At 43.2% G+C, this 24,685-nt stretch overlaps 1 protein-coding gene across 9 annotated transcripts in view; it reads right to left on the reverse strand.

Moving 5' to 3' along the window:
* Positions 1-24,685, reverse strand: part of LOC122548363 (ATP-dependent chromatin remodeler CHD3) — a 117,366-nt gene that overhangs the window by 10,442 nt on the left and 82,239 nt on the right. For 6 of the 9 annotated variants that reach the window (XM_087982892.1, XM_087982889.1, XM_087982891.1 and 3 more), the window contains 15 exons: positions 24,305-24,391; positions 23,585-23,670; positions 20,999-21,132; positions 20,729-20,873; positions 19,742-19,907; positions 18,968-19,077; positions 17,053-17,206; positions 16,023-16,118; positions 14,746-14,877; positions 9,907-10,015; positions 7,519-7,651; positions 5,961-6,156; positions 5,420-5,583; positions 4,132-4,258; positions 2,064-2,228 (listed from right to left, as the gene is read on the reverse strand). In XM_087982892.1, coding sequence (XP_087839018.1) covers positions 2,064-2,228; positions 4,132-4,258; positions 5,420-5,583; positions 5,961-6,156; positions 7,519-7,651; positions 9,907-10,015; positions 14,746-14,877; positions 16,023-16,118; positions 17,053-17,206; positions 18,968-19,077; positions 19,742-19,907; positions 20,729-20,873; positions 20,999-21,132; positions 23,585-23,670; positions 24,305-24,391 — 2,004 coding nt within the window. The remainder of the gene's footprint in view (positions 1-2,063; positions 2,229-4,131; positions 4,259-5,419; positions 5,584-5,960; positions 6,157-7,518; positions 7,652-9,906; positions 10,016-14,745; positions 14,878-16,022; positions 16,119-17,052; positions 17,207-18,967; positions 19,078-19,741; positions 19,908-20,728; positions 20,874-20,998; positions 21,133-23,584; positions 23,671-24,304; positions 24,392-24,685) is intronic. The other 3 variants (XM_087982895.1, XM_087982894.1, XM_087982893.1) reach the window with 2 other exon arrangements.

The raw sequence follows: 24,685 nt of genomic DNA on the forward strand, positions 1-24,685 counted from the left end.
CGCAGACACGGGGAGAACGTGCAAACTCCACACAGACAGTCGCCTGAGTCGGGAATTGAACCCGGGTCTCTGGCGCTGTGAGGCAGCAGTGCTAACCACTGTGCCATCCACGTTTCAATCTGGAATGCCATATTACCAATGCTTGAAAATGCCCCAAAAAGCAAGGTCAAGTTTAATCCACCGGAGATGGACCACTGGTTAGCAGCACCAATTGTTTCCTCATTCTCCTCAGCACCTTCCCTCCATTTCTACATGGATAGGAAAGCTTTACTGGCACCAACACAAGTTGTTGCTCTACTTCAGAATCTAGACAACATCAGAAGGTTACGCATCCTACAGCACTGTCCTGACATAACAGCAGGAAGATGTAGAGAACGATGAAGAGTGGGAAGCCTGATAATTTATTCTTGACTCCAGGAATAACCTGCCCTGGTGTCCATGCCAAGATATCACTGCAGAAAAACAACTTAAATGTAACAATTGAACTTCAATTGTTGAAGAGCAACTACTTCTAAGACAAATACAAAGTGCTGTCAAGATTCTGAATTATCCAGATATGTCCATAATAAAACAGTTAAGAACTGCTTCTAACAACAATACTCATCATTTAAACTTCATACAATCCAGAGTGAAATGTTGACTATTAAACTAATCATAACTACTTCTGTGTGTACAGAAGTTAACAATTAATACTGCAAATATTCACAATTACCATCATGTAGATGATGTTCCTTAACTCATTAAATAGAGGCACTGGTTTAATAAGTCACCCAAACACATGATGCACAATTTAATTTCAAACCTAAAACTTATGAGTCAATAATCACTACAATTTTAATACATGGTATGACACTGTTCAAAATTCTGCTTCAGTGCAGTGAAAGGTATGACAGAAAGCATGCAAAGTTGATGAATGGAGATAACTCCAGAGCTATTAAATCTGGGACATGCATATGGTGAAGCACGTTCGGAAGCTGTCCCACAGACAAGAACAAGTGAATGAACGAATGATAGAGTGCAAACAGGAAAAATGGATAGAACTCTCACCAGCAGAACTCATGAAGGAAGTCATGAAAATTAATGTGGTTTGGATAACTTATTGGACAGAAATTTCGATCCAAAAATCGCTCAGCAGGAACAAGACAGCTGATTAATGCACTAATTTTAATAAACTCTGCACTAGAAAATAGTTACACAACTCCTAGTCAGAAACGAGGTCATCAAATGCTAAGAGGTACGAGTTAATCCAAGCAGCCAGCCTCTAGTGATACTATCACAGGCAAACAACAGTCTGATTCTGTAGATTGAGAGAATTTAATATTTTGGGGAAAGCAGATTGAAAAAAAACCAGCTCAGCAGGGAAACTGATAATCTATACAGGGAACTCTTGAGCATAGCTAATGTAGGTTTCAAGTACAGGGTTGGCTCCACTTATGGGCAACACACAAATAAGGGTCCAAGAGAGGCCTGCCGCAGTTGACTATGCTTACCTCACTCTAATGTTATACCATGCAATGGAATAACTGAAGGTATAGGAAGAAATAAAGGGAATGTTTTCTATATTTGGCACAGGGGCTAGGTGGGAACTCTGGAGTTCTCCTCCCTTGAAAAAATGCACTTGCAACTTCTCCCTGGTACTTGAGCATGGGAAAGGAATTGTCAGGTTGTTCTATTGAGGGGGAGCATCAGAAAGGATAATCATGCTTTCTAGAGATTAGGATGCGACCTTGCCTAATCCAGGTGCTTGGAGTTACATTACAGAGATATGGCTGCCATTTCAGCTATAATTGCTCCAACTGGACAACAATCAGTTAACCATGCTGCGAAAAAATCCAAAATGTAGGACTTTGTTGGTCCATATTACCCACTCATTTAACCATTTGAGTGGTTGAGAGAAATGTCATAATCAACCAGTCAAAAAGATCCTGATGGTAATAGTCCCTCCCTTCAGAGCTTCTGAACATGCACAACAGATGTGATGAGACACAGACACAGTTTCAAAGCATCAGCCTTCACAAGAAATAAGACATAAATAGAGAGTGGGATGATAATTGATGCTGCACCTGCGGCTCCCAGCGTGTTAGTAGGAAGTTTGTCGTTACTGAAAGAGATGGGCCTCTGGGTGGGAGGCTGCAGAAAAGGCTGTGGGAGGATGAGGTGGCCCTGGCTTGTGAGTGCTCCAGAAACGGGATGTTGAAAGCTCACTGGTGGGGGGAGCTGTACAGGATCTTGTACAGAATAGAAAGAAGGGGGCATGAGAGGCAGGAGGGAGGGGAGGAGGGAACAGAAGCAGGGCGGGCAGGACAGGAGAGAGAAAAAAGGAAAAACAACCCTTTCGTTAGTTCAAATATCAAGCTGTTGGAATAGACAAAACTCTAAAACATTTAAACACAGCAGACAGAGTTTACCTGGCATCAATAGACCTCTCCCCTCACCACTCAGTGAATGATATGTCCATTGTGGTGTGTATCAACAAACAGCAGCTGGACTTTGGCATTCAGCCGTGAAGGGCAACACCCATGTTTTCCACTCATACTCACTTTCCTTTCAGAGCAGCTTTGGAGGCATTTTCCACATCTTTTCCACATCTCCCTGGCTGTCCCCAGGTGAGATCACACTCTGTATGTGATAACTAGTGGTCAGGAAATGCTGGTCTAGCTTCAATATGCAGAATCGAAATAAATGCTATTCCCTCATTTCCCAAGAGAGCAAATTCCTAGTATTCATGTTGCCTTTGGGCAGCATTAGAAAAAGTGTTACTTTATTTGCCTGATTCATTGTAACGGATTTGTACTGGCAGAATGAAAGATGATGAAACACAAAGGGATGCACACCACAAGGACCTTGAGGTCTGGAGTACTGAGGAGCACTGATCTGTTTGCACTGCTCAAAAGGACAATGCCATACCCAAGGGACAGGCGAATGGGCAGGAGGCTGGTTGGTGATTAAGAACACCAGAGTGAGCATGTATAAGAAAGTTTTTACACCTAGTTGCTTTTTTCTTTCATTACCATTGACAACCTCTTAAATCGGCCTCTATGCCATTTGCTCCCATTAGCCCTCCTACGTCACTGTCAAACATATATAAAACATGAAAAAATTTCCGACACATTTCAACTCAAAACATTGTTCCCCACTCAACAAATGTTGCCAAATCCGTTGAGGTTCTCCAGCATTTTGTCTGTTTCTCAATCTTTTCATTCAGGAACTGTGAGACGTTCCAGCTAACTCACCAAGATAGCAGAGATGAACAACTGTAACTGGGTTTTTGACACTATGGGGAAGGAACAGAGCTAAAATATTACAGAGCTATTACCTCATTTGACAAGAGCTGATTTACCTCAAGAGATTTCTGAAAAGTATGTTGCCTCTGGACAAGATGGGCCAAATGGCCCCCTTCTGAGCTAAATCATTTTTATGGTTTCTACATGAGGGGATTTCACAAGAAAAAAGGGCTGTATCCTCAGTCCCCCAAAATCAGTTACCTCAGGTTCACCGATAGTACATCAGCACAGTTGTAGGCAGGCTGGTTAGCTGTTTATGGGGCTCCCTGCATTGTTGACATTTATACCATGGACTCCTCACACTAGCATAATAAAAGCAGATTAGCTGTGGTGACATTAATTCATTTCCCTTCTGTACTGTGTTAAGGGTTTAAAAAAAAAAAAGGGTCGTGGCTCATTCATCATGGCTATTACTGGCCCTTCAACAGTAGTGAGCACTCCCCCCCCCGCACCCATAACTGCAGTGATGACATTCCTGTCTTTGGGTCAGATGAAGAAGAGTCCAAGTATCTTCCAATTTTCTAGTGAGTGGTCCCAGTTTCTCTGGATTGCAATTCTAGACTTACACCCAGAGATGTGGTTATCCCTCCCTTATTGCACGATTATGGCAACCCTCCAGCCTTATAAGAACTAATGCTAATACAGACTAGATTAGAGATGGTTTCTATCCAGACAAAACCATCCCAGTTGTGATCTTTTTGTTTTCTATATTTTTGGCTTATTCCCCGAGGAAACGGTGTAGAGAAATGAGAACAACCACCTGTTAAGGTCCCCTTTGCTTACCCATTGCATTCCTATCCACAATATGGTTAATCAAATTAGAGCTCACAAAATACACATCACTAACCTGTTACAAAGGAGCCACCTGGCACCTGACTGAAATTCATTGGGCCTCCAGGTGTGCTGACAGGAACAGGTGGACCAAAAGAGCCACCATATGCTTGAGATGTTGTATATGGGCCTGGTGGGAAAGCCTGGGAAGCAAAAGCAAATTTCAGATTAAATAACTGCCAGTTACAACCTGAGTAGAGGTCAGATTTCCATCATTCTATAATTGTGCACCAACAGGTACAAGCAGAATTCCACACAACCTGCTCATTAACTGCACAAGCACCAATCTCACAAACACAAACAAGGTCATCTGGGGAGGACTGACTCAATTAGTGTGTTTTTTCAGAAACCAATTAACAAGTAATTAGAAACTAAGATCAAACTTACAAACAAACTTCAATTATTAAAGACACTACCAATGCAAAGATTAAACTATCCGCTACTCAAGCGAAGCTTCCTTGACCATGTCCCCAAACACTCTCAGGACAAGTACAGCATTGAGTTAGATACAAAGTAACCTTCCCTTGACATTCACCCAGTAAGCTGTTGAGCTAAGATGCTGCAGTAGAGTGCCCATTCTGACAAATTAATTGCAGTTTGTAGAATTAAAAACAATGAGAAAAAGACTAATTAATACAAGAAGAAAAAGGTAAGAAATCACTTTTCATAGAATCCCCACAGTGTGGAAGTCCACACAGACCCTCCAAAAAGTAACCCACCCAGACCCATCTCCCACCCTATTACTCGATATTTACCCCTAAACTAATCCAACTAACCTACACACCCCTGAACACTATGAGCAACAGAGCATGGCCAATTCACCCTAATCCGTACATCTTTGGATTGTGGGAGGAAACCCAAGCAGACACAGGGAGAATATAAAAACTCAACACAGGCAGTCAACAGAGGCTGCAATCGAACCTGGGTCTCAGGCACCGTGAGACAGCAATGCTAACCACTGAGCCACCACTAAAAGGAATCAGAAACAACAACTGTCTCATTAAAAACTGAAAGGGAAGTTCACGGAGGTCTGAATTCAAACAAATTGAAGACAGACTGCAGCTTTCAGATGCAGAGCTAAACAAATTATTGGTAATATTGAAAGAATTTTGGGTCTTTGACCTATTTCTTTCACCACTCTTCCCGAGCTGAATATTCCCAGTATCAACAGTTATACTATGAATAGAGGACGTGCTTACAGAGTTGACTATCTTTTTACCCTTGCAAAAAAGGAGCCTAGTGTAGAGACAGGGTGTCATAGTGCACAGTTTGATTGGCAAACAGCAGGCAGAGATGCAACTTACTGGTGTATTTGCAGCCTCGCTTCCCTTATTGGCCAGTCGGCTGAGAATACTGCGCTCGGACATCTGGAGACGAGCAGCTATTGGTGGTACCCGTGACAATGTAGACGGGAGTCGGGTCACATCTGCCTTCATGTCACTCAACAGCTCCTCCAGTTGGTTCAAAACTAGGATGAGAGAAGAAAGTGGCAAGGGGTGGAGAAGGGGCAGAGTGACATGGCGGGGGCGGGGGGGAGGAGGAGGAGGCAATGAGAGAGTAGGGGAGGGGGAGAAAGAGTGACAATAAAACATCTCATGAAGACAGCCAATTACTCAGCTTCAAAGGTTGATAGTCACAATCTTTGATAGGAATGGGCCAAACTGCTCACTGCTGCATTGCTATTTTTGGGATCTTGTTCTGTCCAAATTAGTTGTCACCTTTCCTACAACGACCACCTCTACTTAAAGGACAGAAAAAGTGCTTTCAGGCATCCCCAGGTTGTGAAACGTTACAGAAATGCTGGTCTTTGTTTAAAGGCAAGGCCACAGGAGTTGGCAGACTCACCTTTGTGCAGGACAGCATTGGCAGGTTTGTTCCCAGCTAGCGACTCTTTAGACAGATGCTGGTGGCTCTCAGCCAGGCATTCCACCTCTGCAAAGCGGGTATTGAGTGCCATGGCTGGGTGAGTGGCATCTTGTGTCATGTTCAAGTAGGCTGCCCTCCGCAGCTGCTCTTCAATCACCAATGCTTGCTCCAGAAGCTAATCACAACAGAGAAAGGAGGTACATTACATCTATGTGAGAGATGACTTAACAATTCACTGGGTTATTGTATTAAAACAGGCACACATAGCATGTGACAATTGGCAATGGTTAGCAAGTATAATTCACAGTGGCAATTTTCAGCTGAACTCAACGTAGTCTCCTCCAGACCCTACACCCTCCCATCTAGCCCTGACAATCCACCCCAGCCACTGTAGCTCTCTCCATCGCTGTAACATGGACAGCATTCAAGCTTGTGTTGATAAGTGGCAAGTAATATTTTCTCCACACAAAAGTGTTAGACAGTGACCATTTCCAACAAGAGAGAGTCCAACCATCATCCAAGATCTTCAATAGAATTAGCATTGCTGACCCTACCATAACAATCCTGGGGGATGCTGGTGACCAGAAACTGAACTGCAGCAGCAATGTTAATAATATAGCTACAAAAGCTGGTCAAAGGCCAGAATTTCTGCACAACTAACTCACTGCTCAACTCCCCAATGCCTGTCCACAACTACAAGACGCAAGTCAGGTGTGATGGAATATTCACCACTTGATTAGATGAATGCAGCTCCAACAATGCAAGTTCAATGCAATTCTGGATAAATCAGCCTGCTTCATCGACCTCTCCAACTACGTGCCTTCAACACACTCTCCCTCCTTCTGACACATCTGCAAGATTAACAACACTTTCCAAACCTGAAATCTTTCAGGAAAAGACAGATTTATGGAATTTCACCATCTGCAGTTTGCCCTCCATGTCATACATTTTCCTATCCTGACTTAAATACATCATCTGTTTCTTCACTGTCACATGGACAAAAATCTAGGTAACCCCTTCCTAACAGCACTGTCTGTGTGGGTGTCCTCACTCCAGATTGCAACTCATTACCCCAAGGAATGGGGAACAAATGCTAGCTTATCTGGTGATGCCTGCATCCTGTTAATTTAAAGTCTCCTCCAGCCTCTGCCAACACTCCCCATCTGCACAACCTCTTTCAGATTGCAGAACTCTCCTGATCTGTGATGCTGACTCTGGCCTCTTGCGTCTCCTAGTTTTGCCTGTTGGCTGTGCCTTCATCGATCTCAACTCTAAACTCTGGCATTCTCTCCATGAACATCTGCCCTCCACACCACCTTCAAAATGCTCATTATCTAATTAACCAAACGTTTCACCATTAGCCCCATTTTACAAGGTTCGACATTAACTTTCTGGTTATTACTCCTTTAAAGTACCCTTGCAAGTCTTGTAATTAATTGCAAGTTGTTGTTTCCTGTACTCGCTGGACATGTCGCACTCCATCTTTCCATGTATACGATTGTTTTAGTCCCCATAACCAACTTTCTAGGTTACTCACCTTAAACCTTCGAGCAAGAAACTTGTTCTTCATCTCCAAGAAGTTTCCTTTGTTCACTTCCAACTTGAAGGGTTCGTTGATAATGGCAAACCGGGCATCATTCTGAATGTCCTGCCATCGTGCATATCCATACCTGCTCGGAGTTAAGGTGCATTTGGGTACAGAACTGGCTCGAAGTAGAAGACAGGATGCAATGGAGGGCTGTTTTCAGATCGGAGGCCTGTGACCAGCAGTGTGTCACAAGGATTGGTGCTGCGCCCACTGCTTTTTGTCATTTACATAAATGATTTGGGTGTGAGCATAAGAGGTATAGTTAGTAAGTTTGCAGATGACACCAAAATTGGAGGTTTGGTGGACAGCAAAGAGGGCTACCTCAAAGAGATCTTGATCAGATGGATCAATGGGCCAAGGAATGACAGGTGGAGTTTAATTTAGATAAATGTGAGGTGCTGCATTTTGGAAAGGCAAATTAGGGCAGGATTTATACACTTAATGCTAAGATCCTGGGGAATGCTGTTGAACAAAGAGACCTTGGAGTGCAGGTTCATAGCTCCTTCAAAGTTGAGTCGCAGATAAATAGGATAGTAAAGAGGAGGTTTGGTATGCTTTCCTTTAATCAGTCAGAGTATTGAGTATAGGAGTTGGAGAGGTTGTGTTGTGGCTGTACAACTTGGTTAGGCCACTTTCAAGAGTATAGTGCTCAATTTTGGTCTCCCTTCTATAGGGAGGATGTTGTGAAACTTGAAAGGGTTCAGAAAAGATGCTGCTAGGGTTGGAGGATTTGAGCTTTGCAGGGGCTGGGTCTTTTTTTCCCCTGGAGTATAAAGGCTGAGGGATGACCTTATAGAGGCTTATAAGGTCAAATGGGGCATGGATAGGGTAAATAGACAAGGTCTTTTCCCTAGGGTGATGGAGACCAGAACAAGAGAGGGCACAGATTTAAGGTGAGAGAGGCAAGATTTAAAATGACCTAAGGGACAACATTTTCACGCAGGTGGTGTGTGTATGGAATGAGCTGCCAGAGAAAGTGGTGGAGGCACTTTAAAAAGGCATCTGGATGTGTATATGAATAGGAAGGGTTTGGGGGATATGGGCCGGGTGCTGGCAAATGGAACTAAATTAGGTTAGGATATCTGCTCAGCATGGGCAAGTTGGACCGAAGTGTCTGTTGCCATGCTATACATCTGTGACTCAAATTTGGTTGAACTGTTACAACTTAGTCTTTACGAATCTTAAGAGTGTTATGTTTTGTAAAATTGTTATACTTGGGAGTTTCAAGATAGAATGAAATTGGATTTGAAAAAGTTAGCCAACCAGCATTTCATCCTGGACATAAATCATTTGATTGTAGGTACCATGGTGCTAAGTTTGAGGGGGTAAGCTGTCATAGGGCAACTTGCTGAGTGCAAGAAAATGCAAGCTAGTCAGTCAGTCTGTCTCAACTGTTTACTGTACAAGCTCACCCTCATACTAAAAAGACCTAGCTTATTTTGAAGATTTAAATAAGGTTCAAGCAGCTTTGGTGAAAGGAAGGAGGCTCCAAATTGATGCTTACTGTAAAAGCCAGGTCAGAGATTAGAAGCATCTGGCTGGAAAAGAAAGGGCAGCAAGGCCTTGAGAGCCAAGAGTCACTTGAGACTGCTGCAAAAGAATATAGTGTCTTCTAAAGCAAGGGAAGAAATTATAGCTGCAGAGGGAATTGTTTAGCTGAATTTCTCCTGAAGAAGTTTACAGTACAAGAAATAGCGTTTAGTTAATGTTATTTTGAATGTGTTTCAGTCAAATATTTAAAATTGCATTATTCAAGTTGGCCACTGAGAATTCAAATTTCTTCTTACAAGTTGTTAAACAAGAGCAGCACAGTAGCTGGCAATGCTGCCTCACAATGCTGGAGATGCAGGTTTGATTCCAGCTTCAGGTGACTGTCAAATCTGCATGATCTCCCACCGTCTTAGTGGGTTTCCTCCTACAGTGCAACGATTTCCAGGCCAAATGAGTAATTTATGGTAAAATGTGGGCTTATGAGGATAAGGTGGGATGCTCTTCAAAGTGCCAGATCAGATTCAATGGGCCGCATGGCCCCTATCTGCAGTACAGGAATTCAATGATTTTAAGTCTTTTTATGGGGGGGGGGGGGGGGGGAAGAATTGTAGCCTCTCACACAAATATAAAAGACAGCCAAAAACGAGAGGACCTCAGTAAGGACAGTGATCACTCATTCTCCAATCTCTTCACCCCCACCTCCAACCACCTCTGTTCAGACCCGAGCTGGGATCAATCTCAGAAGGGCTCACTGTCCTTGACAGCAACTAGCAATTACTCAACCAAGGGAGCTTACACAGAAATTCAACTGCTGTGCACAACTTAGAGCAGCAATAGATAGGATACACAACAATCCCAGACAGCAGCCAGAAGTCATGTCGTCGGTGCCAAATTTCAGATACCTTCCCAGAGGATATTGCAGCCCGTTCCTCATTCTGCCACAGTGTATGCAGTTCTGTTAAGAGAAACACCATTGTTAGCATCCACCCAAAAATTGTTATTAATTCATCAGTATCTCAGGATACTCAATCTCATTTCATTCCAATGTATGTAAAGGAGCTGTCATGCTATCACAAGCTCGGGGCAAGTCCTTTTCCATTTCAGTTCTCCCCAGCCTTTGGATAGGAGGCCAACCCAGAATCCACACTACTGCCCCTGTTAGGAGCACAAGCAGAAGACAATCAATTGACCAATCTAACCTGATCCATTGCTCAACTACTTCCTGGTTAAGCAGCATCCGAGGAGCATTCCTGATGAGTTCCTGCCTGAAATGTCAATTTTCCTGCTCCTCAGATGCTACCTGACCTGCTGTGCTTTCCCAGCACCACTCTAATCTTGACTACATTCTGGTTAATCTGTATCTCAACTCCAACTATGCCAGTTCATTTTTAATGAAAATTAATTTCACTTTTGAAAATTTTGTTCAACCTCCCAGTCTTATAGCTCTCTTTTTAGAGGAAGAATGTCCAGACTTTTCACTTTACTTCATGTGAAAAAAGTACTTTGTTACAATACCCTGAGCGTCCTGGCTTGAATTTCAGGGTGCTGTTTCCTTGGCTTTGTTACCCATCCTTTCAAAAAGGTAATACTTTGTATTGACCCCATCAAATTCTTTAATCATCTTAAATGCCTCAAAAAGATCATCGCAGAATCAATTAGACTGTGCAACCAGTCCTCATGAATTAAAGCTATGGTGAATTTGCATTGGACCCCATCCAAGGTCAATACAGCCTCCCCAAGAAGTGGTGCCAGAAATGGAACAATGTTGCTGGTCAAGTCTTAACTAGACATCTAGAATACTAAATACAACCCAAACATCAGCGGGCATATTTCCTTTCAGTATTTTATTTGGACCAATTAACAACATTGATGAAGGTCCTTCTGCAATAGGAAATAGTTCCACCCTGGGCACAGCCATTAAAGTACAGTTCGAAGACAAATCTTTAAAAATATAGATTTACACACATTGGAACCAACGACATTGGAAGGGAAAAGGTTGAGATTTTGAAGGGAGATTAGAGAGTTAGGCAGAAATTTAAAAAGGAGGCCCTCGAGGGTAGTAATATCTGGATTACTCCCAATACTACGAGCTAGTGAGGGCAGGAAGAGGAGGACAGAGCGGATGAATGCATGGCTGAGGAGCTGATGTATGGGAGAAGGATTCACATTTTTGGATCATTGGAATCTCTCTTGGGGTAGAAGTGACCTGTGCAAGAAGGACGGATTGCACCTAAATTGGAAGGGGACTAATATACTGGCAGGGAAATTTGCTAGAACTGCTTGGGAGGATTTAAACTAGTAAAAGGTGGGGGGTGGTGGGACCCAGGGAGATTGTGAGGAAAGAGATCGATCTGAGACGGAGACAGACAGACAAACGTCAGGGCAGGCATGGACAAGATAGGACTAATAAATTAAACTGCATTTATTTCAATGCAAGGGGTCTAACAGGGAAGGCAGATGAACTCAGTCCCATGTTCCTAACCATGCCCGGAGATATCATACAATTACAGAAACATGGCTCAGGGATGGACAGGACTGGCAGTTTAATATTCCAGGATACAAATGCTACAGCAAGGATAGAAAGGGACGCAAGAGAGGAGGGGGAGTGGCATTTTTGATAGGGGATAGCATTACAGCTGTGCTGAGGGAGGATATTCCCAGACATACATGCGGGGAAGTTATTTGGGTGGAACAGAGAAATAAGAAAGGCATGATCACCTTATTGGGATTATATTATAGACCCCCTAATAGTCAGAGGGAAATTGAGAAACAAACTTGTAAGGAGATTTCAGTTATCTGTAAGAATAATAGGGTAGTCATGGTAGGGGATTTTAACTTTCCAAACATCGACTGGGACTGCCATAGTGTTAAGGTTTAGATGGAGGGGAATTTCTTAAGTGTGTACAAGACAATTTTCTGATTCAGTATGTGGATGTACCTACTACAGATGGTGCAAAACTTGACTTACTCTTGGTAAATAAGGCAGGGCAGGTGACTGAGGTGTCAGTGGGGGAGCACTTTGGGGCCAGCGACCATAATTCTATTCCTTTTAAAATACTGATGGAAAAGGATAGACCAGATCTAAAAGTTAAAGTTCTAAATTGGAGAAAAGCCAATTTTGACGGTATTAGGCAAGAACTTTCTAAATCTGATTGGAGGCAGATGTTCGCAGGTAAAGGGACAGCTGGAAAATGGGAAGCCTTCAGAAATGAGATAACGAGAATCCAGAGAAAGTATATCCCTGTCAGGGATAAAGGGAAGGCTGGTAGGTATAGGGAATGCTGGATGACTGAAGAAATTGAGGGTTTGGTTCAGAAAGAAGAAGCATATGTCAGGTATAGACAGGATAGATCGAGTGAATCCTTAGTAGAGTATAAAGAAAGTAGGAGTACATTTAAGAGGGAAATCAGGAGGGCAAAACGGAGACAGGAGATAGCTTTGGCAAATAGAATTAAGGAGAATCCAAAGGGTTTTTACAAATATATTAAAGACAAAAGGGTAACTCGGGATAGAATAGGGCCCCTCAAAAGATCAGCAAGGTGACCTTTGTGTGGAGCCACAGAAAATGGGGGAGATACTAAATGAATATTTTGCATCAATATTTACTGTGGAAGAGGATATGGAAGATACAGACTGTAGGGAAATAGATGGTGAACATCTTGCAAAATGTCCAGATTACAGAGGAGAAAGTGCTGGATGTCTTGAAACAGTTAAAGGGGGATAAATACCCAGGACCTGATCAAGTGTACCTGGAACTCTGTGGGAAGCTAGAGAAGTGATTGCTGGGCCTCTTGCTGAGATATTTGTATCATCGATATTCACAGGTGAGGTGCCGGAAGACTGGAGGTTGGCAAACGTGGTGCCACTGTTTAAGAAGGGCGGTAAAGACAAGCCAGGGAACTATAGACTGGTGAGCCTGACCTTGGTGGTGGGCAAGTTGTTGGAGGGAATCCTGAGGGACAGGATGTACATGTATTTGGAAAGGCAAGGACTGATTTGGGATAGTCAACATGGCTTTGTGCGTGGGAAATCATGTCTCACAAACTCGATTGAGTATTTTGAAGAAGTAACAAAGAAGATTGATGAGGGCAGAGCAGTAGATGTGATCTATATGGACGTATAGATGGATCTATAAGGCGTTCGACAAGGATCCCCATGGGAGACTGATTAGTAAGGTTAGATCTCATGGAATACAGGAAGAACTAGCCATTTGGATACAGAACTGGTTCAAAAAGGTAGAAGACAGAGGGTTGTTTTTCAAACTGGAGGTCTGTGACCAGTGGAGTGCCACAAGGATCGGTGCTGGGCCCTCTACTTTTTGTCATTTACATAAATGATTTAGATGTGAGCATAAGAGGTATAGTTAATAAGTTTGCAGATGACACCAAAATTGGAGGTGTAGTGGACAGCAAAGAGGGTTACCTCAGATTACAACAGGATCTGGACCAAATGGGCCAATGGGCTGAGGAGTGGCAGATAGAGTTTAAAACAGATAAATGCGAGGTGCTGCATTTTGGGAAAGCAAATTTTAGCAGGACTTATACACTTAATGGTAAGGTCCTAGGGAGTGTTGCTGAACAAAGAGACCTTGGAGTGCAGGTTCATAGCTCCTTGAAAGTGGAGTCGCAGGTAGATAGGATAGTGAAGGCGGTGTTTGGTATGCTTTCCTTTATTGGTCAGAGTATTGAGTACAGGAGTTGGGAAGTCATGTTGCGGCTGTACACGACATTGGTTAGGCCACTGTTGGAATATTGCGTGCAGTTCTGGTCTCCTTCTTATCGGAAAGATGTTGTAAACTTGAAAGGGCTCAGAAAAGATTTACAAGGATGTTGCCAGGGTTGGAGGATTTTAGCAACAGGGAGAGGCTGAACAGGCTGGGGCTGTTTTCCCTGGAGCAGAGGCTGAGGGGTGACCTTATATAGGTTTACAAAATTATGAGGGGCATGGATAGGATAAATAGACAAAGTCCTTTCCCTGGGGTCAGGGAGTCCAGAACTAGAGGGTATTGGTTGAGGGTGAGAGGGGAAAGATATAAAAGAGACCTAAGGGGCAACTTTTTCACGCAGAGGGTGGAACGTGTATGGAATGAGCTGCCAGAGGAAGTGGTGGAGGCTGGTACAATTACAACATTTAAAAGGCATCTGGATGGGTATGTGAATAGGAAGGGTTTGAAGGGATATGGGCCAGGTGCTGGCAGGTGGGATTAGATTTGGTTCGGATATCTGGTCGGCATGGATGGGTTGGACCGAAGGGTCTGTTTCCATGCTGTACATCTCTATGACTCTATAAAGCCTAACATTTACTTTTATTTTTAAGAGTTCCTCATACTCATGTGACTACCAAGTGACAAGGCAAGGTTCAACAGAAAGTACAGGGAGACAGTGAGATAGTGGTAGGTAACTGCTCCTACACAGTCAATAGAAACAATGGGCCCAAAAAAATGTCCTTCCATGCTGTCACTGAGACAGATTGGATAACAACCTGTGTGATTCATTAGTCCCAAGTCCTTTCCCCAGAATCCTGCATTTCTTTTGTTCTTTAAACTGCGTTTTGAAAGTTGCAATTGAAGGTGCTTCTTTTGCTGATTATGTTCAAATCGGCATCCCTCCAAGTTATTGAATCTCTCACCAATGAAAATGCATTAAACAATGGTTAGTGACATATATGTACTCAAAAACAAGTCACCTGTGAAGCCTCCATCGGCGATATTAAACATGAACTTGCACTTCTCCGTCCTGTCCTCCTCCCTCTTCCCATTGTTCTTGCTTTCATCTTTAACATTAATAGATCGTAAATCCTTCTCTGTCTTAGTCTCCTCTGTACAAAAGTAGAAAATATATAAATAGTAAACATAGAAAATAGGAACAGTTGGAGGCAGTTCAGCCCCTTTGAACCTGCTCAGCCATTCACCTGTATGAAGGCTGACCAAAATCAATAGCCTGCTCCTGCTTTACCTCCCCCATATCCTTTGGCTCTTTACCATATGTGCTATATCCAACTCCTTGAAAATCCTACAGTGTTTTCGTCGTGTAGTAAATTCTACAGGCTCACCACTGAGGGAAAACATCTCTCATCTCAGTCCTGATTACAGTAAGAGAGGTGTATAGCATGGAAACAGATCCTTCGGTCCAACTTGGCCATGGCAACCAAGTTATGATCTTCCTTGTGCCCTTGGTGTTAGTATAATTTGACAGGGGAACCCATCTGCTGATTCCCCAAAGCTGCCCACTGTCTACAAGGGGCAAGTCGGAGTGCGATGGAATACTCCCCACTCTCCTGGGTGAGTGCAGCTCCTCACCATCCAGGACACAGCAGCCTGCTTGATTGGAACCTTATTGACATTCACTCACTTCACCAACATCACAGCACCACTTACTACATGGACTGTAACAAGTGACTGAGGCTTCTCTGACAGCACCTGCCAAACCTGTGACCAAAACCATCTAGAAGCACAAAGGCATTGAACGCGGGAATGTCAACATCTGCAAATTCCTCTCCAAGCCATATACTATCATGATTTGGAAACATAGACCATTCTTTCACTGTTTCTGGCTCAAAATTCTATCCCTAACAGCATTGTGGGCATATTTTCACCATAATTGAAATGCAGCAGCAGTTCAAGACAAATCAGGTGCATGCGTATGGGGAAAGAGATCTTGACAGATCTGGAGGTCAAGATTAAAGATCAACAGACAGAACAGTTAGAAATCTCCTCCTTGAAATAAGGTCATCAACACCTTTAAAAAAATACTGGACACAAGTAAACCTCAGGCACTGAAGGTTTAGTGAATAACAAACACACAAACTCTGTTTGCTAGAGGGCTGTTGTTATCAGAGGCTCCTCTCTGTATGCTTGGTGAAGCCAGGCTGATGGAGATTGTGTCAGACAGTACCTCAGTTACTTTTCACACTGTGCTTCTTAGGGAATCCCTGACAATTGGGTCACTCAGTGCCATCATTACCTTTAATAACAGCAGTCTCTGGCTCAACCTTTTCTTTCACTTCCGAGGTCACATCGGTTTTTTCGACTGTCGGTTCCCTGCCACTCCTTTCAGTCTCTGCAGTTAAAAGAGACAACAGTTCAGTTATAGCTGCACTGAAATGCAAAGCTTGTGGAGAACTCTTACAGTTACACCTCTATTTAACATGAATGGATTGTCCTGCAGTATGACCCATCCCCACCTGGAGCCAGAGTAGAGAGAACAGTCTGTCCCAGGGTTCAACCCTATGTAACTGTAAATACTTCCATTAGTACACAGGGAGAGGGGTATGCTATCCATTGTCTTGACCCAATTATGCCATTCAAGCATGACTGTGTAATTTAAACTCCAGTTAACTATCTTTGGTCCATTTACCTGGACACCTTAGATTACTTACAGTGTGGAAACAGGCCCTTCGGTCCACACCGCCCCACCGAATGCAACCCACCCATACCCCTACATGTACCCCATACCTAACAGTACAGGCAATTTAGCATGGCCAATTCACCTGACTTGCACATCTTTGGACTGTGGGAGGAAACCCACACAGACACTGGGAGAACGTGCAAACTCCACACAGTCAGTCGCCTGAGGCGGGAAATGAACCTGGGTCTCTAGCGCTGTGAGGCAGCAGTGCTAACCACTGTGCCACCGTCTCCCCTATTAGCAAGAAACTCTCTACAGCAATCAGAAACAGGAACCATGACTGTTAGACCATAAGACATAGGAGCGGAAGCAAGGCCATTCGGCCCATCGAGTCCACTCCGCCATTCAATCATGGCTGATGGGCATTTCAACTCCACTTGCCCGCATTCTCCCCGTAGCCCATAATTCCTTGTGACATCAAGAATTTATCAATTTCTGCCTTGAAGACATTTAGCGACTGTTATGCTTCAATCATCCACTGTACACCCTCAGTATCAACAAATCGCCCTCTTCCTTCAGTCAATGTTACCAATGCTGTTTCCCGTGCAGAATCCCTCACCCTTTGATTTTTGATCTAATCTGATACCTTGTTTCTCATCTTTGGTCACTGCATCCTGTCCTTCTACTCCACCACTCTGCCTTTCCTCTTCTGGCACTTCTTTAACATCTTCACTAACCGGTGGCTGGTGCTGGGTCTCAGCCTTTTCAATAGTCACAGGATCTTCCTCTGTACTGGGAGTCTAAAACAGAAACATCAACATACGCAACTGCCATGCAGAATAAGGAAGAAACGCAAAAAGGGTTTAAAAAATAAAACCCTAAAAATACAGCACTGAACAGCAAGAGGCTCAAACACGTCAGTCAGATACCTAAATTTGCCATGATCTCACTACTGACTTTCCTATCACCATTTTTACTAAATAATGCCTCCATATGAATGTAAGCAGGTTGGTTTGGAACCAGAGGATCCAGACTTAAAATAACGAGCAAAGGAATCAGAGGGAGATGGGAGATATTAAAAACATTATCTTACACAGTTGTGATGTGGAATGCCTAAAGGACAGTGGCAGCAGATTCAATGGGAATTTCCAAGATAGGACTGGAGGACTACTGGAAAAGCAAAAATTTGCAAGGCTATGGAGAGAGCAGGAACTCAACTGGATTGCTCTTTCAGAGAATCAGAAAACTAGTATAATGGTTTGAATGACCCCTCTCCAATGCTGTCAGATTGTATGCTATTATGGAACAACTTCTACTTTTTGCCTGCTAACAAGTCAGTTTAGATGCAATGATTACTGAAAGAAATCAAAAATCAAAAGCAAATGGTCAGCTTAAGCAAGAAGCCCAATTAGATAACATTCCTTTATGCATATCTCAGTTTTCATTAGCTGGTGTCACTTCTGCAGAATTCACTAACAGTTGAGGCAATGCACTACATGATGAATGGTAGGTTTCTGGGAAGCACTAAAGATCCACGGGGCCTTGTTGTGCATGTATACTGGTTCCGTAAGGTACAAAGACAGATGAAACTATTGCTGGAACTGCACAAAATGTTGGTTAGGCGACAGCTAGAGTAGTGTGTGCAGTTCTGGAATCCACATTATAGGAGAGATGTGACAGCACTGCACCCTCCCCAGGTGAAGATTTATAAAAAATGTTGCCTAGGCTGGAGAGCTTCAGTAATGAAAAGAGAATGGATAGAGTGAGGTTGTTTTCTTTCAAGCAGAAGGGATTGAGAGGGAACATGATTCATATGCATAAAATTATGAGCATCATAGATGGGGAGACGGAAAAAAAAGACACGTTCCTTTACTGGAGGAATCAATTACTAGAGTCATAGATTTAAGCCAAGGGGCAGAAGGAGATGTGAGGAAAAGAATTTTCAACCAGAGGACGATGGGAATCTGGAACTCACCTCCTGTAAGGATGGTAGAGGCAGAAACCTTCATAACATTTAGCTGTGCACTTGCAATGCCAACACATATGTGGTAATGGGCTGGAAAATGGGGTTAAAATAGTTAGGTGGTTGGTTTTGACCAGCATGGATGTGACGGGTCAAAGGGCTTTATTTGCACTGGAGATCTATGATTATAACAACACATGGAGAAACTCCTGTTGATATGGATTTGTGAAAGCAGTCAAGTTAAAGTTCTAAATCTATGGCTGCGAGATCAGGATATGATTCGACACGGATGTAATCTTATGAACTGTGCAAATCGAAGACACATAAAAAGGTTGGAAAAGATTCTGATCTGCTTAATTAGTCTGTAATATGGTCACAGCATAACACAATTGGATTCACCAGCTAAAGCTTGCAAAACGGTTATGTGTTATTATTAAAGTGAATTTTTAATAGGTCTGTGACATTTCAGGCCGGAAACCCTACTATTTTGTGCAATAGATTGCACATAAGAACACCGTCTCCAATAACATTTCCCCTCCTATGCAAAACAATACAATCCTCCCCAGTTTACACACGGTTTATGTAGAACATATACTACCTCCAGTTCCATTTTCTCGCCACCATTTGCCTCTTCCTCCTTGGAATCTGTCACCTCCTTTTCAGGAGGATTTCCAATTCCTTCCAATTTATCACTTGGGGCAGGAGTTGCTAGATATTCAAAATTCAAGAAAATATCAATCAGACATGTACCGGCGTCTGCTCGTACAATAGAAGATGGCACTTTAGTGCCAGTAGTTTGCTAATATAGAGCAGATGCAATAGGAAATATTTGCTCCTGTGTACCTTGAGGAGAGTGGGGTCACACAAGACACAGACAGATGGGGAGGAGTGCAAGATACAGACACGGTTGGGGTGGGGGTCAGATGAGAGATTACTCGATGGACTGGTTTTAGGTAGGGAGATTTCTGTCTACACAGAAACTGTAAATAGGAGTACACAATCCTGCTCCACCATTAAACATGACCATGACCGAACATCCAGCTCAGTCCTCTGCTCCCGCTTTCTCCCCGCACTTCTTGAATCCCTTCAGCCCCACCACATCTAACTCCTTCTTCAAATGAGTTATTCAATATTTTAGCCTCACTGCTTTCTGTGGCAGAGTATCTCATAGGCTCAACACTGTTTGGATGAAGATATTTCTCTGCATGTCAATCCCAAATCGTCTACTCAGTATCCTTAGACTGTGACTTCTGATCCTCGAGGTACAGTACTGTACTGCTATATGCATGGCTTGTTTCCCTGCGTACCTTTTTGGTGCAGAGGACAAGGGGGTTGGTCAATGCAGAGTTTGTTTCTCAGTTCCTCCCTGTACCTGGTTTTGAAGTGCAGGGTGTGTTGCTACAACTGGGCTCTGGTGTTGTTGTTGCTGTCTTCACTACGGGAGAGGAGGCTCTGGATGATTTCTTCGAATCGGCAGTGACCTCTGGGATAAGCTCTGGCATGCTCCACTTCCCATTGATGTGTTCAAATTCCTGCACCTGATACCAAGAGAGGACAGTCAGGAAGTTAGTGATCAATCCACTGACTCGCATTACTGGCAACAGTTATTATACAGCAGAGTAAGAGTCAACACAAACAAACAGCCAGAATATGGCCAGGTCTGCAAAGCAGCAATAGTGGTAGCAACAAGGACAAAAAGGATGGTGAATTCACCAGTCTCCAGAATAACTAAACAGACTTGAAGATGGGGTTGTGAACATACTTAGATGCAAAAGAGGTGCTTTTGAGAATCCATCTGACAAGAAAGCACTTACTGCCCAGCTTTACACGCCACCAGCGTAATAAATGTGAGCCACTGCTTAAGAAACCAGAAACACCCAGTAATACAGCCTGATGGCAGCTTCTTTTCCCTCTGAGGTTAGTTTAAAAATTATCCACCATCAGTTTTGTCCTTGTGTCAGCACACAGCTAATGAGATGTATTGCAATCACTTTTACAACGTACCCCCAAATAGTGAAATTCAAACATGTCAGGTCCTCTGAGCCACTACTGTAACCACAGGGTTAACTACCTCCATTGGTCCAGGCAATAAAACAAGACAGTTAGCAGTATTGCCAACAGGCTTCTCTTCAATATGAATTCACTTCGCCATTTTGGAGGCTGCTGAGCATTATCAGCATAACATGCTTGTGCAAAGCAAAACGCAGTTGAAATACATTCAGAGCTGAAGAATATTCACTAATATCACCATCCAAGGTAAAAGGATTCTCCCATCACTGACTGCATCTAGACCAACATGATGCAAATCATTCAACTGTACCCATCACTCAAGTAATTTCAAAACTGTCTTGACACTAACCTTCTTCTTCACCAGAGACATGACTCCTATCCTGGTCAGGACTTGCTGCCGAGAGAGACCCTCTCGAGGCACGCCATCTGCAAACGTCTCTGCACCATCAGCCCCAGGCTCACACAGATGTCTCATGAACAGCGATACATAAGCCCTACAATGAAACAGACCAACCTGACAGGATTCACTGGATAAACAGATTCAAAAGAAAAAAAACAAAACAGTACGTTTCCATGTCGGTGGTAACGTTTCCAACAAGAAACAGGAGGGCAAACTTACTTGAACTCCTTCTCACTCTTGCCTCGCAGATCCCTGACCAGCCACTGGGAGTTGAAAGCATCCTGAGGAGGCATGCCCCACCTCATCACTGCATTGAGGAAAGCTTTCCTCTGTCGAGTGTTAAATCCTAAAACCTGTGAAGGAGTGAGGAAACATTTGAGGGGAGGGGATTTCAGTCTAAGGAGGGACACTGCTTTGCGCTTTGGTTTATTTGACTGCGGAAGGAAGCATAACCAATGGTGTTTTAGGTCAATTGTGCTCGTTCCCAGCCCAAGAGGGAGGCCTGAGAGAAGTAACTTGGCAGAGCATGGTAACTGAAACTGGAGCTTTTCTGGTGCAGTCCAGGGAAGCTCTCACATTTTACCTTCCACACCTCCTGTATTACCTTTATTCCACTGAAAATAGGATTTTTGCCATCAGTAAAGCCAAAAGGTGTTCATTATGCAATCACTGACTTCAGTCCAATTTCTCCCCTCCCCTACCACTGCACCAGAGGTTGCAGTGACTGTATTGTATTGGTTTGCAGGGCAGGCTCTCTTTAGTCTGCCTGCGGAAGCCCATTACACAGTTTGAATGTCTGTCCTGCATGAGAGAAGGGGCCATGTCTCAAGACCCCCTCTAGGAAATCAAGACAGTCAACATTAGTCAGTGACATTTCATATGAGTAAGGCTATCATCACTTGGCAACCAAAATCAGGGACTCTGTCTCCTGCATTTCCCCACACCATCCTAACTGTCCAAATTTGCCTCAGCCGAGTGCTCGTCTCACTAATTATTCTGTCAGACAGACAAACATTCTTATCTTAGATCTGCAGGTGGTGGTTTCGGGGGGGGGGGGGGGGGGGGGGTGTGCGGGTAGGGGAGAAGAAGAGGAGGAGGCAGCCATGTTCCTGAAAAAGCACATGTTCTTTTCATAATGGTTGGAATCCATTGATAAAAAGGGGCCTTGGGAATGTGATGTATTGTGTGCGACATTGCTCCTAATTAATCTCTCACTGTTTCAAAATAGGGACGTAAATTTTGACAATGCTTGTCAGTTGATAAATAAGTGAAATAAGTGAGGTAAGTCAGGGCTGAACTGCCCTTCAGGATTTAGATTAGAAACCTTGAGTAAAATGGAGTATAGCTCCAGGATACAGAAGGATCTGAGTGCCTCAACCCAGGAATTGCTGAACCAGCATTCTAAAATCTTTGCAAGTTACAAAGAAAATAAAATATTAATTACTTCATTGCAGAGAGAAATGAATAAAAAACACAAAATAGGAGCAAAAGTAGGCTTCCAGCCCTTCAAACCTGCTTCATCATTCCATATGATTATAGCTTATCATATGATATGCTATGTTAACTCAGTACCCTGTCTCTGCTTCCTCATTACCCTTCATCCTGTTAGCCCCAGAAACTACACGCACCGCCTTGAAAATTTTCAAAACTTTGGCTACAACTGCTACCTTAGCAGAGAGTTCCACAAGTTCATCGCTCTCCAGATAATTTCTCAGAGTTCTAAATAGTCTACTCTCTTATGCTTAAATTGTGACTCCCAGTTCTGGACTTGCCAGTCATCAGGAACATCCATTGTATATTCCCTGTCATGCCCGGTTTGAAAGCTTATTCTGAAATGCTACCCCTCCTCCCCACCAATTCTTCTCGACTCGAGTGAATATACTCCTGACTGATCCAGTCACTTCTTACATCAGCCCTGCCATCCCAGAAATTAATACTAGAATATTTAGGGCTTTAAAAAAAAAGTGTTATTGTTGTCATCTATGAGGAAAGGTTGGCTGGGCTAAGTGCGCACACAGTGTGAGTTTTGAAGAACAGTAAGAGGTGGCTTGATTGAAACATACAAGATCCTGACAGGTCTTGAGTGGCAGATGTTGGAAGGAAAACTCTTCTGGAGGGAGGATCCAGAACCAGGTGTCACTATTTAAAATTAAGAAAGAAATGAGGAGCAATTTTTTTTTGGGGGGGGGGGGGGGGGTGGGGAAGCAGGAGAAGAGATGAGATGAGTCTTTGGAATTCTCTTCCCTCAAGCAGGGAAAAGCAGAATTTCTGAACAGATTCTTGACAAGCCAGAGGTGAAAGGTTGAGAGTAGACAGGAGTATGGTGTGATCAGGTCAGCCATAATCTTAGTTGATTGACAGAGTAGGCTCAAGGGGCCTACTCCTGCAAACATAGGTTCAAACGTACTCAGCAAGACAAAGTGCCACTGTGAAGGAAAGCATAAACACTGGCAACTAAATTGCGACACAAAGAATGGTGGGGCAGCTTTTCTGACAGGGTTAGCAAAATTGCTCCACGACCAAACTGAGTTACACAGAATGCAGATAGAGAGAAAAACAAAGGTCAGCAGCAGGAATGGATGAAGTGACGATTTGGTCAGTACTTGTAACCCATTCCCCGGAGAGCGAATGGGATTCTCTTCACAAGCCAACACACATGATCGCATCACTACGATTCTAAACATTGGAATTTACAGCACACCAAGCTGGACATTCAGCCTATAAATATCATGCAGATACTTGGTTAATCCAGTGTAAAGTTATTATAACTGCCCACATGCTACTTCGACCTCTGCCATCAATTACCTCGATGTTTCCACCAACTCGCGCCAGCAAAGGTGGAAGTGGTTTGTCCTTCTCACCACGGAGTTGACGCTTGGATTGTCGACGACCTTCAGAGTCAAAGGAAAAGAAATAAATGTTTTTATTTATAAATCTATTAGCTAGTAGGACAAGTAAAACCCATATAATGTTCTGCTGCAGGACGCTCAGATCACTCTTACTCTACACATTTTTGCTGCAGTGTATCACATCCACACACTGACACTCTACCAACGGACAGTCCCATTGCAGGGTGTCAAATTCCACACTCTACACACTAAGGTGTCAGATCCTCTCACTCTTTACACATAGTTAAAAATCACACAACACCAGGTTATAGTCCAACAGATTTAATTGGGAGCACACTAGCTTTCGGAGCAACGCTCCTTTATCACCTGATGAAGGAGCGTCGCTCCGAAAGCTAGTGTGCTTCCAATTAAACCTGTTGGACTATAACCTGGTGTTGTGTGATTTTTAACTTTGTATACCCCAGTCCAACACCGGCATCTCCGAATCTTTACACATAGGCTCTATGAAGATTGTTAGGTTCATTCTCTCCGAACAGAAGCTCTGTATGGAGAGTCTACATACTCTCCCAACAGTCCCATGTGTCACATCATTTCCACAGGCAGAAGTTAAGCTCGAAGAAACTATTCAAATGCTAACTAACAAAGGTAATCAAATGAATAAAAATTTTAATGTGACCTTCTGGTCTTTCATCAAAGTCTTCATCTTCTTCCTCTGAACCAACCGAATATTCTGATTGGTTGTCTGATACATCATCCTGCCATTCTGTTCATAAGGAAGAAAAGATGACCATTATTTATCTTTCTATCATGCAACTTTGAAAAATAATAAATACATCAGATTCCTTGTGGTAATCATAGATTTTGTAAGGCTCTTTCACATTAGGGTTCCCTTGCCAATGAACTCTCCTTCAAGCTGAACCTTAAGCTTCTAAACTGGTCAATTAAGGAGACTGCTAGAAACAGTACATTGCCAAATGTTTCCTTTTTAACACGTACAATTGATGGAGGCACCCGGGAGCTAACACTGACCAGGATCTGACAAAAGCAGCACAGGTAT

Source organism: Chiloscyllium plagiosum, unplaced genomic scaffold, assembly GCF_037043375.1.
Source record: "Chiloscyllium plagiosum isolate Xiang-an unplaced genomic scaffold, Cpla_swu_hap1 HiC_scaffold_44, whole genome shotgun sequence".
Taxonomy (NCBI): Eukaryota; Metazoa; Chordata; class Chondrichthyes; order Orectolobiformes; family Hemiscylliidae; genus Chiloscyllium; species Chiloscyllium plagiosum.